This window comes from Choristoneura fumiferana, chromosome 25 (assembly GCF_025370935.1).
Source record: "Choristoneura fumiferana chromosome 25, NRCan_CFum_1, whole genome shotgun sequence".
NCBI lineage: Eukaryota > Metazoa > Arthropoda > Insecta > Lepidoptera > Tortricidae > Choristoneura > Choristoneura fumiferana.
Window position 1 is genome coordinate 4,539,324 of NC_133496.1, and position 17,205 is coordinate 4,556,528.

The following is a 17,205-nucleotide window of genomic DNA, read 5'->3' on the forward strand; positions in this document are numbered from 1 at the left end:
ACTACGCTGAGCATAGGTCTCCTCTTAGAATGAGAAGGCTTGAGCCGTAGTTTCCAGTGCGAATTGGGAACTTCTCACACACCACTAAATTGCGTCGAAGGTTGTGCAGGTTTTCTCACGATGATTTCCTAGACCATAAATTTCACATGTAATTAAGAACATGAATTTCGAAAACTAAGAGATGCGAGTCCGGGTTTGAACCCACGACCCCCTGCTTGAGAGGCCATAAATCAAACAAAGGACCATGCGTCAAAATGGACCAAAAACCAACAGAGCGGAGAGTTAGGTCACTAAAAGGTTTGCTTATACTTTATTTCGTTCTATGGGCACAAAGTTGAATTCCATGCATAACTGAGAAATACATATTTTTAGTCAGAGTAAATATCTATGAGAAACTGTGTTTTTCTTAGAGAATATCGGTAGAACACCTTATATAAAATCTTGCTTGTGTGAAATCTTGGAGATCAATGTTAAGGCTACTTGTACACGAGTAAATCCGTCTTAATTATTTTTAAAGCCATTATAAGGAGAACGTTTCTCATAGATATTTACTCTGAATCATCATCATCATATCCCAGCCTATATACGTCCCACTGCTGGCACAGGCCTCCTCTCAAACAAGAGGGCTTGGCCATAGTTCTTACGCGGCCCATGCGGATTGGGAACTTCACACGCACCATTGATTTCTTCGCAGGTTGTGCAGGTTTCCTCACGATGTTTTCCTTCACCGCAAAGCTCGTGGTAAATTTCAAATGTAATTCCGCAAATGAATTTCGAAAAACTCAGAGGTGCGAGCCGGGGTTTGACCCACGACCCTCTGTTTGAGAGGCGATAGGTCAAACCACTAGGCCACCACGGCTTACTCTGAATAAAACTTGAATATCTCAGCTTTGCAATGTAATGAACTTTGCCCGTAGATGAAATGAAGTATCTCTTAATGAAGTTCTCACAAAGAATAATTCTCAGCTCTATTGGTTTTTGGTACCCTTCCCATACAAAGTTGCCATGGTCCTTTAAAAAGATTAATGAACAAAATACATAACGGTAATTTGGTATGCAATTTTCTCAGAAATTAACATCTTCACAGAATTGTTATAAAATAAACCTAACCTAAATCAAGAACCGTAGAATTCACTATCACAAAAGTTTGTATTTATAGTCAATAGTTTCACTGAAAATCATGTTGTATCATTGACCATATTATAATAAAATAAATAAATTTGTTTATTTTCAGGTAAAACCCCATAGCAATTTACACAATAACATTGGAATTACAAAAGGAAAATAACAAAAAAAAATAGTTAAATAGAAAAATAGGTACACAAATTAAAATTAAAAAATTAACAAACATTCAGCATTCCATTGCAACAGTAATAATTATATTTAAGTACTACTCCCAAAGCAGCCGTACCTATACACATGATGAGTCTACATGCATCACATATTGCCCCCATTATTTATTAATATGTATTTCGTCCATTATCCTTTTTAAATTTCAATTATTTTGACATGTTCCCCACCATCTTACTACCTCTAAATCCTGTAGACGTAGCAACAAGTCTTATATCAATTCCAACATCTAAAAAGCATTTTAACTCACAAAATCTATCTGCCGCAATGATTCTAACCCTCCAATCCACTAACACAACCTTCCAAGGTATTTCCCGTAGCTTCGAGACAAAGCTGGCATGTGTTTGATGTTTTATTGCGTTCCTTTAGGTATATCCGTGAACTGCTCTGATGTCTACCAGTACAACCTTGACTGCCAGTGGGTGGACGTCACTGATGTCGAGCCTGGAGATTACACGTTTAAGGTGAGATTTTAGGGTGTGTAATGATGGGTATAACAACATTCTTGATTTTGGAAATTATATCAAATCAAGGAGCTTCACTGACCTTTTTTATTAAATAAACCTAACCTAAATTGACCCAAAATACATCAAATTTAATCAATAACAATAGAAATAAGTTTGGTTTTTTAACTAAATTGCATTATATCAAATGAAAATTATATCAATTGTTGTTATATCCTTCGAGCGGCACCCGAGATTTTATGATGATTTTCCTACTTATCCTACTAATATTATAAATGTTTGTTACTCAAAATATTAGACAAGTATTTTTAGGGTTCAGTACCTCAAAGGGAAAAAACGGAACCCTTATAGGATCACTTTGTTGTTTGTCTATCAGTCTGTCAAGACCCTTTACCTCAAGAACGCGTGGAGGTATCAAGCTGAAATTCATATCAAATACTCTGGTCTACTGTCCCTTGGAGCTGTGGAAAAATCAAACTTCTAAGCCAACGCAATCAAAAGATACAGCCGTTTACGCAATCAAAAGATACAGCTGCAAATTTTCGACACTCGCAAGGGAATCAAAACCAACGAGTACAGGGTACTTCCCGTGAACTCAGGATCTTGAAATTTGGTACGAAGCAACGTCTTACAGCACAGATAAAGGAAAAATTGCGAAAAGCATAAATTGTTAGTTCAAAAAAAAATCAAAATCATTTATTCAGTAAATAGGCCGCATTGGGCACTTTTACACGTCATTTTTTAAACTACCAGCGCTTTCGGAAAGACCATCATTGCCAAGAAGAATGCGCCGCAAGAAACTTGGCAGAAAGTCATTTTTTCAACATAAAATAATACAAATAAAATACTTAAAAACTACAGTATACAATTAAATAAAAGAAAATACAAAATAAATAATAATAATAATACAGGCATGTTACATCATAAAATAAAAATATTTGTAGGGAATCCTCGGTGCGCGAGTCCAACTCGCACTTGGCTGGTTTTTTTTCTTTTTTCAATCAAATGAAAAATGAACAAGATGATGCGTGTCAAAGTTCGGTCATGGAGGGCTGTGATGTCACACAGTTCTAAATAATGTTACACGGCGTGATGTCTATCGGAACTATAACTTTGCCTGGCTTTTGAGTCTAACATCTGGTAGCATGGTGTACAGTTGTGTTGCTCTGAAGATGAGCTCTGGTTGAGTTCGAAACGCGTCAGTGTAGTGTGGTGGTGGTGATTGATGGTTTTGTGTGATTTGTGTGTGTTCTTACAGTGTGGAGGTGGAGGAACTGCATGAACACCCATATTTTGCATAAACTTAGCTATCATATTAAGGTCACGGGTGAGCAAGAAATTATTTTAGTTCATTGATATGGACCTCCGCAAAGTAACGCCTGATCAATTAATTCTTTAATTGGCTATCTTATCATTCTGTGGCTTGGCAATGACGCCAGGCGTTTTTTTATTTATTAAGTATTTGTTATCATGCAAGTATATTAATTATTAATAGTACCTGGGCGACTGAGCTTTGCTCGGGCTAAAACTCGATAATAAGCGTTTTCCCATAGATAAGACCAAATTACTGGCACTTGAGGTAACCCATCTTTGGCCTCTAGGTTGGCAACGCATCTGCAATCCCCCTGGTGTTGCAGGTGTCTATGGGCGGTGATGATCTCTTACCATCAGGAGACCCACTTGCTCGTTTTACATCCAGTCGAATAAAAAAAAAGTACTTTTTATAGGCTAGATTGAATAGTCAGCTGAACTAGTGAGATACACCTTTGGCCTCATCTGCACTTAACATCAGGTGAGATATGGTCAATCAAGGTCAGTTATATGTAAAAAATATATACATAAAGAAAATGAACTTTAGATACTTAAACCACCAGTCTCATGCTGATAGGAGGCTTGTGCCCTACAGTGAGACGTTTATACTATAGTCTAAAATGCTATTATGCCAAAATATTTACTGTTTTAAGATATTTTCTCAATTCAAGGTGTCAGTGAACCCTCATGCCCGAATAGCCGAGCAGCAGTTCCACAACAATGCTGCTTCCTGCACCCTCAGGATCACTGGCACCTACGCCACGGTCTACGGATGTACCCTGGAAAGACCTTAAGCCAGGACCATGAAGTTAATGGAGCTTCACGATGACCCTATTACCCCTCCCCCAAACAATGAATATAAAATTATGCTGAGTAGCGGCTAGCTCTGCTAACAGCATTTCGGTTTTGAGATTGTACCTTTCACAATTTTTTTGATATCGGCGCGCGAGTCCAACTCACTCTAGACCTTTTATTATCAAAATTCTATAAGACACTGAAACTATACTCAGTGCCTCAACCGCGTAAGAGCGGTTTGCCAATCCAACGATCCGAATCCGTGAACCAGGGGGGCTACTACGAAACTCGAAAATCAAAGTTCGTATCTTACCGTCCCTCTCGCTCTAGTATTAAATAATATTAGCGCCAGCGGGACGGCAAAATACGAAGTTCGAACTGTCCAGTCCTGAGTGTATTCGTAGAACTACTTAAGCCGGTCACAAACGCTAGGTTATAACCAATGGTTACTGAATGTATGACATGACTCCTGGCCTGCGCAAGCCTGCACAAATTAACTGTGCAGGCATAACCATCGGTTATAACCTAGCGTGAGTGGCCGGCTTTCCAAGAAGAAATCGAAGGTCGGAAATCGGATCCAGTGCATAATCTACTTACCATAAAAATAGTAGTTTATTTGGGCCCGCAAGCCCTCTCGTTCTGAGAGGAGGCCTGTGCCCAGCAGTGGGACGTATTTAGGCTGGAATGGTTATTTATTTATTTCATCATTTTAAAGTTATGTACATAATATTGAATCAGGATGTTATAAAATATGTATAAGTCAGGGCATGACGCCCTGGAAGGGCATACAATATAATATAGGGCATATAATATAGTTTCACGACTACTCCGGTCCGTATTTACACAGATTCTGTTTGGATGGATCGGCCGTAATGCAAAACCGATCCAAGCATTCACTTGCAACCAAATGCGTTATGAAAGTTTGTCACAACCATGGTCGCCAAAATCCTAAATATCCGGATGTAACCAGTTTTGTAAATGAAAGCCATGCTTATTTTTGATGTTATAAATTAATTTTAGTATATAAAAAATAAATAACTACAGGAAACGACTTAGAAAGCATTTATCTCGAAATGGTTTTCGATTTATTTGCATTGTAATAAATAGACAACCCCAATTTGTTAAAAAAACATACCTAATATCTATACTTTGTTATTTTTTTGCCTTATAACATATAAATTGGAAGGTTGTTTGTTTTATTTGTCAGTGGGATAATTATGTTTGTAATTTTTATTGTATGAACATTTACATGAGATGAGAATTATAACACCGTATCCTCAATTCTCGTGCTAGCCTATCAGAGTTTAAATTTGATGAACCCTATTTGTTATGGTCGACAATATTGTTGTCAGATCGTCTAACGTTGGAAATTAGTTGAAATAGATATATTAAGTGAAGTGTTAGAATTTTTAGAACCATAAGCTTAGATACTTAAGTTAAAAAAATGCATGAATTGTTTTTTTTTTTTGAGACATTATTTTACTATGTTATTATCAATGTATTATTATTTGGAATAAAACAAGCCATGAATTTTAAAACCATTTTTATTTACAGTAACCTTAATTGTACTATCACAATGTCAACAACGTCTATTGAGCCATCTAGATCTATTTCTAACACCCATTTTATCTTAAAGCAATAGGGTAATATTTACAAGATATTACTTGATTTTGGACATAACATGTATTATTTTTAAACAGTTTTTTTCATGAAAGTTTTAAGGTAAAATAAAGCCATTTTGTATACAAATGAATTAAGTTATTAGTTTAACTGTTTTTTTTTTTTTCTTTCAATAAACTAACATTAAAAAACGCTTTTACAGAATTGTTTTAAAAATGTTATTTATTTATTCAAAAATGGCACATTGTAACTTTTTAACTCAATAATACACCGTTTTTAATTACCTAACCAGTAATCGGACCATTAAGGTTCATTTAGAGGGTGCGAGGAATATCGTGCTAATTCTGTCTATTGCGGGGCTATTCGACTATTCTATACTATCATATCCTGTCCTATCAAGTCGGTGCGCATCTACTCTCATAATTTGCGCAAGTCACAAATCGCAATTTTTTCCCGTCGAAACCATATTTTTTTTAGGTATTATTAAACGGTTATCTTGTAGAACTTTATAGGTTAGGTGGCGTTTGTTTTATAACAATTCTGAACAATTAGTGGATTCAGAGAAAAAATCGTTATGAAAAACAATACATTAGTATGACATAATCTCTAATACTTTCTTAATATTTTCTCTAATATTTTTTTAATCTGTTATATTTTAATTATTCTCCTTAACTCTAATAATAAGTCAGGCTATCATCATCTCGACGATAGAAATGTACCGCAATGTCTATGATATTTCTTGCACCACCTAAATGAGATTTAACTTAAAAACTACTTACACTAACTACATTGTCATGATTTGTAAAACACCTCCTACAACATTTTAATCTTATAATTTATTTCCATTATTTTCAAAAATAAATGATCTCGGAGTTAAATATAATTTATAATAAATATGACAGCTTTTTCGACTAAGTACCAACTAATATGATAAAAAAATAATAGGACACAGTATTTCAATTGGTTTATTTTTCACGACTAACTATAAAGACAGACGAACATTATAAATATTATTTTCATCTACATTATTGATAGCTTTTCCGAGCCATTATATTTCAAAAGATGTTCAAATTGTACTGATGCAGAATTTGATTAAGACAAAATACTGCAAAAAAATGAACTAGCTGATGTAAAATAATCAGAAACAGAAAACATTAATAAAAAAGAAATTAACGATCTAACCCTTCTTAAACTTAATCAAAAGAATACTGGCTATTAGGTACACCGCGATCCAAATTCCAGTAGACATGAAGCCGTAGTACACTGTTGGAGTGTTAATGCTCCATCCTCGTTGCAGCATGGACCTCAGAGATTCGGTGGACTTCGTCAAAGGGAGGACGTAGCTGATCCATTGAAGGAAGTCGTGCAGAGCTGTAACAAAGGGAGTGTATGTTGATGATATGCTAATTTTTATCATAGTATGGATGGAGTGTGAAGGAAGTCGTTCAGAAATGTAACAAAGGGAGTGTATGCTGATGATTTGATATTTTTTATTGTTGGATAGAGACATCGATATTAACTAAACAATTAAACAGGGTGTCATCAAATTTTGCGTTATATCCAGTCTCTAATTATAGAGTAGTTTCGGTTTGATTTCGGCTAAAGGCTGTTTCATTTGGGTTGAGTTAAAACCAATTCAATTTCGATAAACCCATGCAAGCGCGTCGGACAGTTAGTCAATATAACAGATTGAAAGGTGCAGCGGGCACTCGCGAATATAAGCTTCTCTCTGTATTTATTCCGGGTGTCTATTCATAGGAGGTTTGCATTGATATACGATAGGTTAACCAGCTTATATGTTTACCGGAACACAATGGTGAAATGGTGAGTGTATTTAACCCCCAAGGTAAAAAGAGGGGTGTTATAACTTTGACGCCATTGTCTGTCAGTGGGATTACGTAGTCAGTAAAAAAATCTAACAAAAACTAATCTGGAAAATTGGGCAATGATGCTCGTCGAACAAAGATAATATAATCTTCACCCTTTACCGCATAGTACATTGTGTCTTAAGGGCGGTAAATAAGGAATTACTAACGAGAGTCTATTAGAAGCCCGAAGTCGAAGACTGAGGGCTTTAATGAGTCGATGTTCGTAATTCTCGTTTGCCCCCTATACCATAAAAAAAAAAAAAATTCTAGTACCGCCCGTGCGACATACAATGTTTTTCATCACATTTGCGAGTAAAATTTTGTATTTCTAAAAGAAAAAAAATAATTGTATCAAATATTGGCGATACCTTAGGCTGCGCTTTTGACAGCGCCGCCCGCCCCGCAGCATGCGCCTGACGCGCGTGTGCGGGTGGGCCAGCGCGCGCAGCACCATCAGTACGAGCATTGACTCATTTACCGACCTTGGGCTTCATGACGAGAAAATTTGTACGCGCAATGACTCATTTACCGACCACGGTTTTCATGACAAGCACATTAAGGTCGAGGGTTTTATTTGGGGGGTTGCAACCAAGGTAGCCTGCATGTTACGACACTGTTTACGAGCAAGTGTGAAGAAAATGTTATAACAATAATCATTACTACCAACTGTAGGTGGGTTAAATGACCTAAAGTTTTTTTTCTTTGTTATCCCCGCGTACTTAAATATTTACCTTCAATCGGCCAGATGATGCCACATAGTAGCATCATAGGTAAAAATGATCCCAGGGCAATGAATGTGGCGGTTCTCTCGGTGTCACATAAGCAAGACACGAAGAAACCTGTTAAAAAAAAAACAAATCATGAAAGCGCCGACAACGGTAAAAGCCGATAGGCAATATTTATCTTGGTTATATTGCTTAGTTCGTGGATGCTTCCAAAATATCGTTGGGCAAATTTGACTCTATAAAATAACTTATATTAAACAAAACAATGTCAAATTTTATAAAATTACAATACCTGAATATTGCTTATAAGTAATAACTTTTCAAATATGGCAATAAACTTTATTCATTATGCCTTTCAAATAAATACACATGCTTCTTTCACTATTAAATTTTTACTAGCCGTTACCCGCGACTATGCGGACGGCACTATGCAATTTTCCGGGATGACAACTATCTTATGCCCTTCCCTGGGAATCCAACTATCTGTATACCGAATTTCATCTAAATCGGTTCAGCGGCTTAGACGTGATGAAGTAACAAACAAACAGACTTAAAAACTTTCGCATTTATTATATTAGTGGGATCAGTTTAATGAACCGATTTAAAAAAGAAATTGAGAGCACATTTTTATGACATAAGTATACCTAATTGCCTAATTATATAAAAATTAAATCAGTTTACGAGCAACAATGACATAACTTTATTTTTTGAAAATATATTTATCCACATACTATTTACAATAAAAATACTATAAAATACAAACTAAAACTTAATAAAATCGAAACTTTAAGGCATCCCTTTAAGAGATAAATTCAGCTTTGTATTTTGTCCTGTAATTTTTACCTTATAGTGTTTTATACACAATAAAAACAGTCACGAATTTTAAAAAAAGGCTTTAATTTTTTAAGGTTATGTCTAGCAGTAAGACTATTTAAAAATATTTTCACAAACATTTCCATATAAAAACCCTATCTCAAAAATCATTGTAGCCATTTTCCGCCAAAAAAATGAACTAAAATTCAGTTATTCGCGTACATTTTCGCAAAGTTCCAGCATTTCTAAAGAAAGCCTCTCCTGATTATACCTGCGAAAACCCAGGTAAAGCCGGCAGATAAACGAGTAAAAAACCTGTGAGGAACCGCCGTAAATGATACCTTTTTCTACTTACAAAGGTATTATTCACAGCAGATGTGGCACTGTTTTTATAAACGCTAGATTGCGGCTTACGACCAGGAATAATCGCAATCAGAGGCGCGACGAGCATATTCTCTGTTCATTGCGTGGGCAAGACACTCGCCGCAAAGTCCTTCCCTGGCAGTAAACGCAGTGAATAGGCAAAACACTCGCCGCTCTATCTATCACGCGTAGCAGTGACAGGGCCACTACGAATACCAGACAAGATATCGACGAGTAAATAATTTTATTTTGAATTTTGCCCAATACTGCCCCGTACATAAGGGATTATATGTAATTATCAAATTTATCGTAATAATTTTATCTTTCTGTTAAAATTATTCACATATTTGTACACTATTTTCTGCAAATAAACGACTTATGAGTCATAAGCTATGATTTATGACATAGGTGAAATCCTACCAATATTGTAATGCGGAAGTTTGTATGTTGTGTGTGTGTGCGTGTGTACGTTTACTGAGATAGGTGGTTGGTTCAAACCCATATTTCATTTTTCAAGAAAGGTGAATGAAAACTACGTGAGGAAACGAAAATGCGAAAAATTTAATGTTGTGTCTGAAGTTAAGTTGGGCCCGTGTACGTACGACCTTCCAAGCCCTCTCATTTTGGAAAACCTGTGCCCAGCAGTGGGACGTATTATACGCCAAGATAATGATTATGATAATGATGTTGGTAATGATAATGATGGTAATGATGATAATGATGATGATGATGATAATGATGTTGTTGATGGTGACATTGATAGTGACGATGATAATAATAATGATGGTGATGTTGATAATGATGATGCTGAAAATGATCATGATTTCGAGCACAATAAAAGCACTACACTGCGCGTAGCTACACGGGCTTGGCTGCGTTTATTAGTACAAGTGAACTTTCTTGCCCTTGCTGCTTGTAGATAACAAAACAGACCTCGCTCTGAAAACGATCTTTGTTGAAAAAAGCCAAGCGGAGCTTAATTGCAGGTGTCAAAGTGGAGTGAAACGTGTGAATGTGGTGCTTTATTTAGCTGGATTTTTTAACTGAAAACAACTACAGTAAATACAGTTAAGGTTTCAAAAAACGAAAACAAAAGAGATCAAATGAGACAATTTTTTTTCTGTGTAGTAGTAAAATAATTCAAGATACCTAGTAAGTTGTGAGTGGTATTCTTTTTTTTATGTAAGTGGGAGAAAATGAGCATGCGGATCACCTGATGGGAAGCAATCACCGCTGCCTATAGATATCCGCAAGACGAAGGGTATCACAGAATCCAGTCCCAGGAAGTTGGTTCCATACTTTAGTCGTAAAAGTCTTTGTACCGTTATGATAACACTGATGATGATGACCCCCGTAGCTTAGGCTATTGTACTTACCAAAGGTCATCCCGCAGAAGCCGTTAAGCACGGTCAGCAGTATGACCCACCCGAGGGGCCCGTTGTTGGTCAGGTCGAAGAATACGAAGCCGATGAAAAGCACCACGGCAGCTTGGATCATCATCATGAACATTTGTACGCTCACGTGGGAGAACAGGATCTCTGTGCCTGAAAGTAAAAGACAATTAAGTTGATTTTGTATGCGTTTTCATATAGACCAAGAGCCCGTGACAGCCAGACCTTCGCTAAAGTATAAAGGCTGTTTTTTTATTTTATTACCCGACTGCCCGAAGGAGGGTTATTTATAATAGTAATAATATCTTGGGACAAATTACACCAATTGACCTAGCCCCAAACTAAGCAAAGCTTGTACTGTGGATGCTAGACAACGGGTAGACATACATAGTATATTGATAAATACATACAAACATCCTAGACTCAAGTACAAACATTAGTATTCATCATACAAATATTTGCCACTCGCGGGGATTGAACCTGCAACTATCCGGCCGTCAAAAAATAAAATAAAATACTCGTAATGGTACTAGACAGGTTAAAACGATCCCCAACTATGAAATTTGGGTATTGGTGACTTTGGTAAATAAAATAGATAAAAAACTATATTTCGTTTTGAATAGTATTAGAAATCGCTTCTATCATTGCTATAGATACTTTGTAGGGCTACATCCCTTGCCAGACATCCATAAAGTACCTGTAAACAGACGCCTGACAAAAAAGTACTGTGTAACAGGCGCCAAATATTTAAAGTATTTATAAGAAACAAATATCAATTAAGATAAAAGTCGTCGATAGCTTGTGTAGGACGCCAGTTGCACAGGCAAAGTCCAAGATATTTTATACTCTACTAACTTTTTTTTTTATTCCACTGGATGGCAAACGAGCAAGTGTGTTTCCTGATGGTAAGAGATCACCACCGCCCATAATCATCTGCAACACCAAGGGTGTTGCAGATGCGTTGCCAACCTAGAGGCCTAAGATGGGATACCTCAAGTGCCAGTTATTTCACCGGCTGTCTTACTCTCCACGCCGAAACACAACAGTGCAAGCACTGCTGCTTTACGGCAGGATTAGCGAGCAAGATGGTGGTAGCAATCCGGGCGGACCTTGCACAAGGTCCTACCACCTGCAAAAACTTGTCGCTGTCACTTCGAAGGCAGAGCAATAAAATAATAATAATATCCAAAATAATAATATCTTTGACCTCGACAGCACGAAAATAAAATACCCGAATTGATTTCAGTCTGTATTTTTTATCTTTATTGCCTAACCTAACCTAACCAACTAAAAGTTGGAAAACCCCCACATCGTCACTTCAAAGTTCAATATCTCAAAAGCGGCTGAACCGATTTTGATAAAACATGTTTAAGGAGCATTGCTAAAAACCCTGCTTTCAAATAAAAAACTGCATTCAAATCGGTTCACCCGTTTAACAGACACAGAGACACACATAGCGGTCAAACTTATAACACCCCTCATTTTGCGTCGGGGGTTAAAAATACAAAAGAAAAAATAGTAATATACAGTCGAAGCGTCCGAGAGCTCTGTGACGTAACATACTCATACAGAAGAATCACAAAAGTAAAGAATAAAACAAAGCTAGTGCTTGTCCATTACTCAACATAATACTATACGAAAAATATGACGCTTTTCCCCAACTTTCCTAAACTCAACTTAGTTTGCTCAATATCGTACTCTAGCGGCACCAGAGACTTTGGTTTACGAAGCTTTTAAAGGAAAAACCCTGATTTATGATACGCTCACTTCACACAACTTATAGTTCTTTTGCTGAGATATTTAGAAGTTATGTTCAGACCTTTACTTCACGTCACCTATTTGATAAGCCTACTTTATCGCAATAAGCTTAAGTAGATTTTAGCCATGGTGGTAAAATATCCTACCCCCTACCCCTGGTGTTACAGATGTTTATGGGTGTGGTGATCTCTTACCATCAGGAGACCCACTTGCTCGTTTGCCATCCAGTCGAATGAAAAAAAATCATTATCATTGTCATATCCAGCCGTAAGATGTCCACTGCTCGATATAAACCTCCATAGACCGCCAGTTGTTTCAGTTGGATTGAAGCGGCCTATATCCATTATGAACCCGCGGCTTTAACCAGGTCATTTGACCGTCTCGTTGGCGGACGTCCTACGCTGCGTTTGCGGATCCGCGGTCTCCATTCGAAAAATTTTTTGTCACAAAGGCCATCTGCTCTCCGTGCTGGCCTACCCATTTTCACTTCTACGAGCTAATTCGCTTGGCTCAATTTAGATACAATATTTAACTCAAAGGCCTTTAGTTTATTTTTAAAAATAAATAATATGTAATTTAAGGAATTTTGAGAAAAATGAACCCTTCAATATTTACCTGTTATTCCAGACACCAAGGACCTTTCAAGGATACCCTCGTTACGCTCTGCTAGCATTGAACTCGAAGTCAGAGCAACAGCCAAAAAGAAGACGATTCTAGAAAAAAATATTTCACAAATAATAAATTTCAGAAATTACATCGGTACAAAACTGTCACTAAATAGCTTAGCTGTCAATCCAAAAATGAACTCCCACCGCAAAATTGTGAAATTCCATATAGTTTTAACATTTCTATTTCTATCGCTAATCATTCAATTTGATTCGAGTCTCAAGGTTATATTTTCAAAACAAACCCACACACTTTCTATTTATTCAGGATATTGCTTATTTTCGTTCCTTTCGGTCAATTAATTATTTATGAAGCAACTGCCAGCTGTGTTAACCTTAAAAGCCTGCACGGAGGTTCTTGCCAGTAAAAAAAAAATACTAAAAGGATCTCAATCCCAGCATCTCCACCACATGCAAAACAGCTATGTATAAATAATTGATTCAGGCCGCGAATTGCACGTCAGGGCTACTACGAAATTCGAAGTTCGTAACGTACCGTCCCCCTCATTCTTGTATTTAAATAATATTTGCGTCAGCGGGACGGCAAGATACGAAGTTTGAATTTTGCACGTCGTAGTATACATAAGGCCAGCAGGGCTACTACGAAACTTGAAACTTGAAGTTCGTGTCGTGCGGTCCCTCTGACACTTATACTATTTAACACGAGAGCGAGAGGGACCGCACGACACGAACTTCGAGTTTCGTAGTAGCCGTGCAGTAATGAAGCGTGTAGTGGCGAGGCGAGCGTTTTCTCTGTTCATTGCGTGTGTTACCAGATAACCATTGTGCGGTCAGCGTCTCGGCCGAGCAATGTACAGAGAATTGCTTGTCCGCGGTCACAGGATTTACTTTGCAGAGGATTACTGGCTTGCTTCTTTGCTACCATATGGTATTGGTGTTTTAAAATTAATTCGATATATTTGACTCGATGGTTGGATTAACAGAAAGATTATTCATCAAAATTGTTGAATCAAAATCGACCTTCCTTATTACAAATGCAGTATTTTCAAAATGGCAGTTCATAGAAAAACGCGATTAATTTAGTATTTTTCTGTAAGCAGTGCAAGTTTTATTAGGTAAAATACAGGTTTACAAACATAATAAAAACTATGTGTAAATTAGTCTCTTGAGAGACATTTCAAGGGGCTAATTTATACAGGTATATTTTTTAATAATAAAATTTTAATTTTTTTTCAAAAAAGCGAAAATCCCAAACTTATGATAACTACAAGTAGGTACAGTTGGGGAAAAGTTACCTCCCTTTGCATTTTACGCGGTACACTTTATACATCAATCAATGTACAAAATTTATCAAACACAAATACAAAAAAAAACCTAAAAAAAAATAACATGGCGCCTCAATGTAGACGTCATTAAAGAGTGTATGTGTCGCATTGTTAAGGTACTAAGTAGTGGTAATTAGTAATACTCACGTCAAAATAACTCCTGGTCCAGCAAAATCAGTCAAAATAGGTATTGTAAGTCCGTACACTGGCGGGTCGTGGAACTACAACAAAAATAAAACTTAATATTAAATCGTTTTTACTTAGCGGAATCTAATCTAGAGTCAGCGGCTGATGGGAATGTTATATTTTTTTTGATGTTCATAAAGTTGAATTAGGAATGTGTTGCCAGCCCTTTGAGAACAGAGTAAGCTAATTTGAAGATCCCCGAGTTGTCTTAGTTGTGATCCAGAAATACTGGCGTTACAATCATGCAATAAATGCGGCTGATGAGAGCTCTATTTATTGCGGTCTACACAATGCCACAATGCTCAAAAAAATACCCATCTAAATAGATTCATGTGCGGAATTACATTTGAAATTTACCACGAGCTTTGCGGTGAAGGAAAACATCGTGAGGAAACCTGCGCAAACCTGCGAAGCAATTCAATGGTGCGTGTGAAGTTCCCAATCCGCACTGGGCCCGCGTGGGAACTACGGCCCAAGCCCTCTTGTTCTGAGAGGAGGCCTGTGCCCAGCAGTGGGACGTATATAGGCTGGGATGATGATTTAAATAGATATCAGCCTTCTTCAAATCCGTAAAGCCGTTTAAAAGTTCATTAGTAAGAGAAGGTATTTAAGAACTTTCGTATTTATGCAACTAGCTGTACCACATGACTTCGTTTGGAAACAACTCGTTTGTCATTATCCCGCGGGATGCCATTTTCCGCGATAAAAAGCGTTATTGTAATATTAATACAGGTTATAAACTATCGGTGTACCAAATTTCATCCAAATCCGTTCAGAAGTTATTATATGATTGACTAATGATATCTTCACAAACTTCCTTATTAGTAGGAAGAAAATATCAATCCAGAACCATTTAAGATTATTTGTCGGAGTCGCTAACCTCTGTACTGTTAAATCATCAATATACACCAACTGAAAACATAACATGCGCTACGTAAAAATAGTCAACCAATTCGGACAAACAACTTCTAATAAGCAATAAGGCGCTCTGTCCACTTAATTACTCGCGGTCCAACCACTTAAATGCGATCTTATAAGGGTCGATGTCCCCTGCTATTGATTTATTAGCAACATGTCACAACTAGTTTAGACGTTAGTTTAGTTTAAGACGACCAGATGGCCTAGTGGTTAGAGAACCTGACTACGAAGCTTGAGGTCCCGGGTTCGATTCCCGTGTCGGGGCAGATGTTTGTATGAAAAATACGAATATTTGTTCTCGGGTCTTGGGTGTTTACTATGTATTTAAGTATGTATCTATCTATATAATTACATTTATCCGTTGCTTAGTACCCATAACACAAGCTTTGCTAAGCTTTCTTTGGGACTAGGTCAATTGGTGTGAATTGTCCCGTGATATTTATTTATTTATTTAGTTTGTGACAAGTGGAAGCTTGGACACAAAACACTCTTCCTCCTTTTCCTGGAAGCTGGAAAGAAGTTAGTAACTGCCATGGCCTAGATATCGTAGTAAAATATTATAAAATGTAAAAGTTTGTATGTTCGTTACTCCTTCACGCTGAAACGGCTGGACGGATTTCGATTAAAATTGATATGTAGATAGGATGGACATCTGAAATAACATATAGGCTACTTTTTATCCCGTTTTTTTCATGGGATCGAGATAGATCTTCTATTATCTATCTTTGATTAGAGTCATGTAATTTGACACGCTTATTTTTACTGCAAAGTCAATGAAGACCACGATATAACTTTTGGGAATTCCCACGGGAATTTAATGAAATCCCGGAATTTAAATTCTAGTGCTGGGTCTATGGTTTACGCGTGCAAAGCCGCGGGTAAACATTAGTAATAGGTACCTACTTAAGCCCTTTTGTAATCTTTGTCTTTGAATCCTGCTAATATTATAAATGAGAAAGTTTGCAGGTAAATATGCTTTTTATGCAAGAGGAGGTAAACGAGCATATAGGTCACCCGAAGCCAGGCTTTTTTTAGAGAAGTTTACAGTAACGTATTTCTGTAGCTTATAATTTCCAGCAATGTATAGCATAGTAAATTGACAAGTAATAATCAAAATATCTGTCGACTGTCCTTTACCTACACTAACTTGTCAATTTACTAAGAATTTACTAGAAAAATAGTGGTGAAAATTATTGTGATTCCGAATGCGTGAGACAATAATGCCTCTGTTCTTATAGCTGACTAGCTTTTGCCCGCGGCTTTGCCCGCGTGGAATTCGGTTATCGTGCGCTGTTCCCTTTGGGAATTCTGCATTTTTCCGAGATAAAAGTAGCCTATGTCACTCTCTGGACCATAAACTATCTCTATGCCAAAAATCACGTCGATCCGTGACTCCGCTTTCGTCGTGAAAGACGGACAAACATACAAACACAAACATACAATCACACACATTTTCGTATTTATAATATTAGTATGGACTATACATAGTATGTGTATTTAAGTGTATCAAGGTCACAGATTATCTAGGTAATAAAGTGGCAATGGACGTGCCACATTGCTCGGAGAACAGGATAACCGTTGAGGGAGAAACGTTATCGAGTAGCGACCACGAACCGGAAGACGAAGCGTTGGCAGGCCTCCCACCAGGTGGGCTGACGACATTATGAGAGTTGTGTGCAACCGATGGATGCA

General features: G+C 37.1%; 2 protein-coding genes across 2 annotated transcripts in view; one reads left to right on the top strand and one right to left on the bottom strand.

Moving 5' to 3' along the window:
* Window positions 1-4,942, top strand: part of LOC141442462 (lysyl oxidase homolog 2-like) — a gene marked incomplete at its 5' end in the record, with an annotated part of 32,113 nt that extends 27,171 nt beyond the window's left edge. The window contains 2 exon segments of the mRNA XM_074107468.1: window positions 1,720-1,814; window positions 3,797-4,942. Coding sequence (XP_073963569.1) covers window positions 1,720-1,814; window positions 3,797-3,919 — 218 coding nt within the window.
* A 504-nt stretch (window positions 4,943-5,446) lies between these two features.
* The window catches only part of LOC141442465 (ABC transporter G family member 23-like), a 100,250-nt gene continuing 88,491 nt past the window's right edge, over window positions 5,447-17,205 (bottom strand). Inside the window, exons 12-16 of the mRNA XM_074107472.1 lie at window positions 14,557-14,630; window positions 13,074-13,171; window positions 10,686-10,853; window positions 8,140-8,247; window positions 5,447-6,911 (exon numbers count right to left, since the gene is read on the bottom strand). Coding sequence (XP_073963573.1) covers window positions 6,718-6,911; window positions 8,140-8,247; window positions 10,686-10,853; window positions 13,074-13,171; window positions 14,557-14,630 — 642 coding nt within the window. The 3' untranslated portion in view covers window positions 5,447-6,717. The remainder of the gene's footprint in view (window positions 6,912-8,139; window positions 8,248-10,685; window positions 10,854-13,073; window positions 13,172-14,556; window positions 14,631-17,205) is intronic.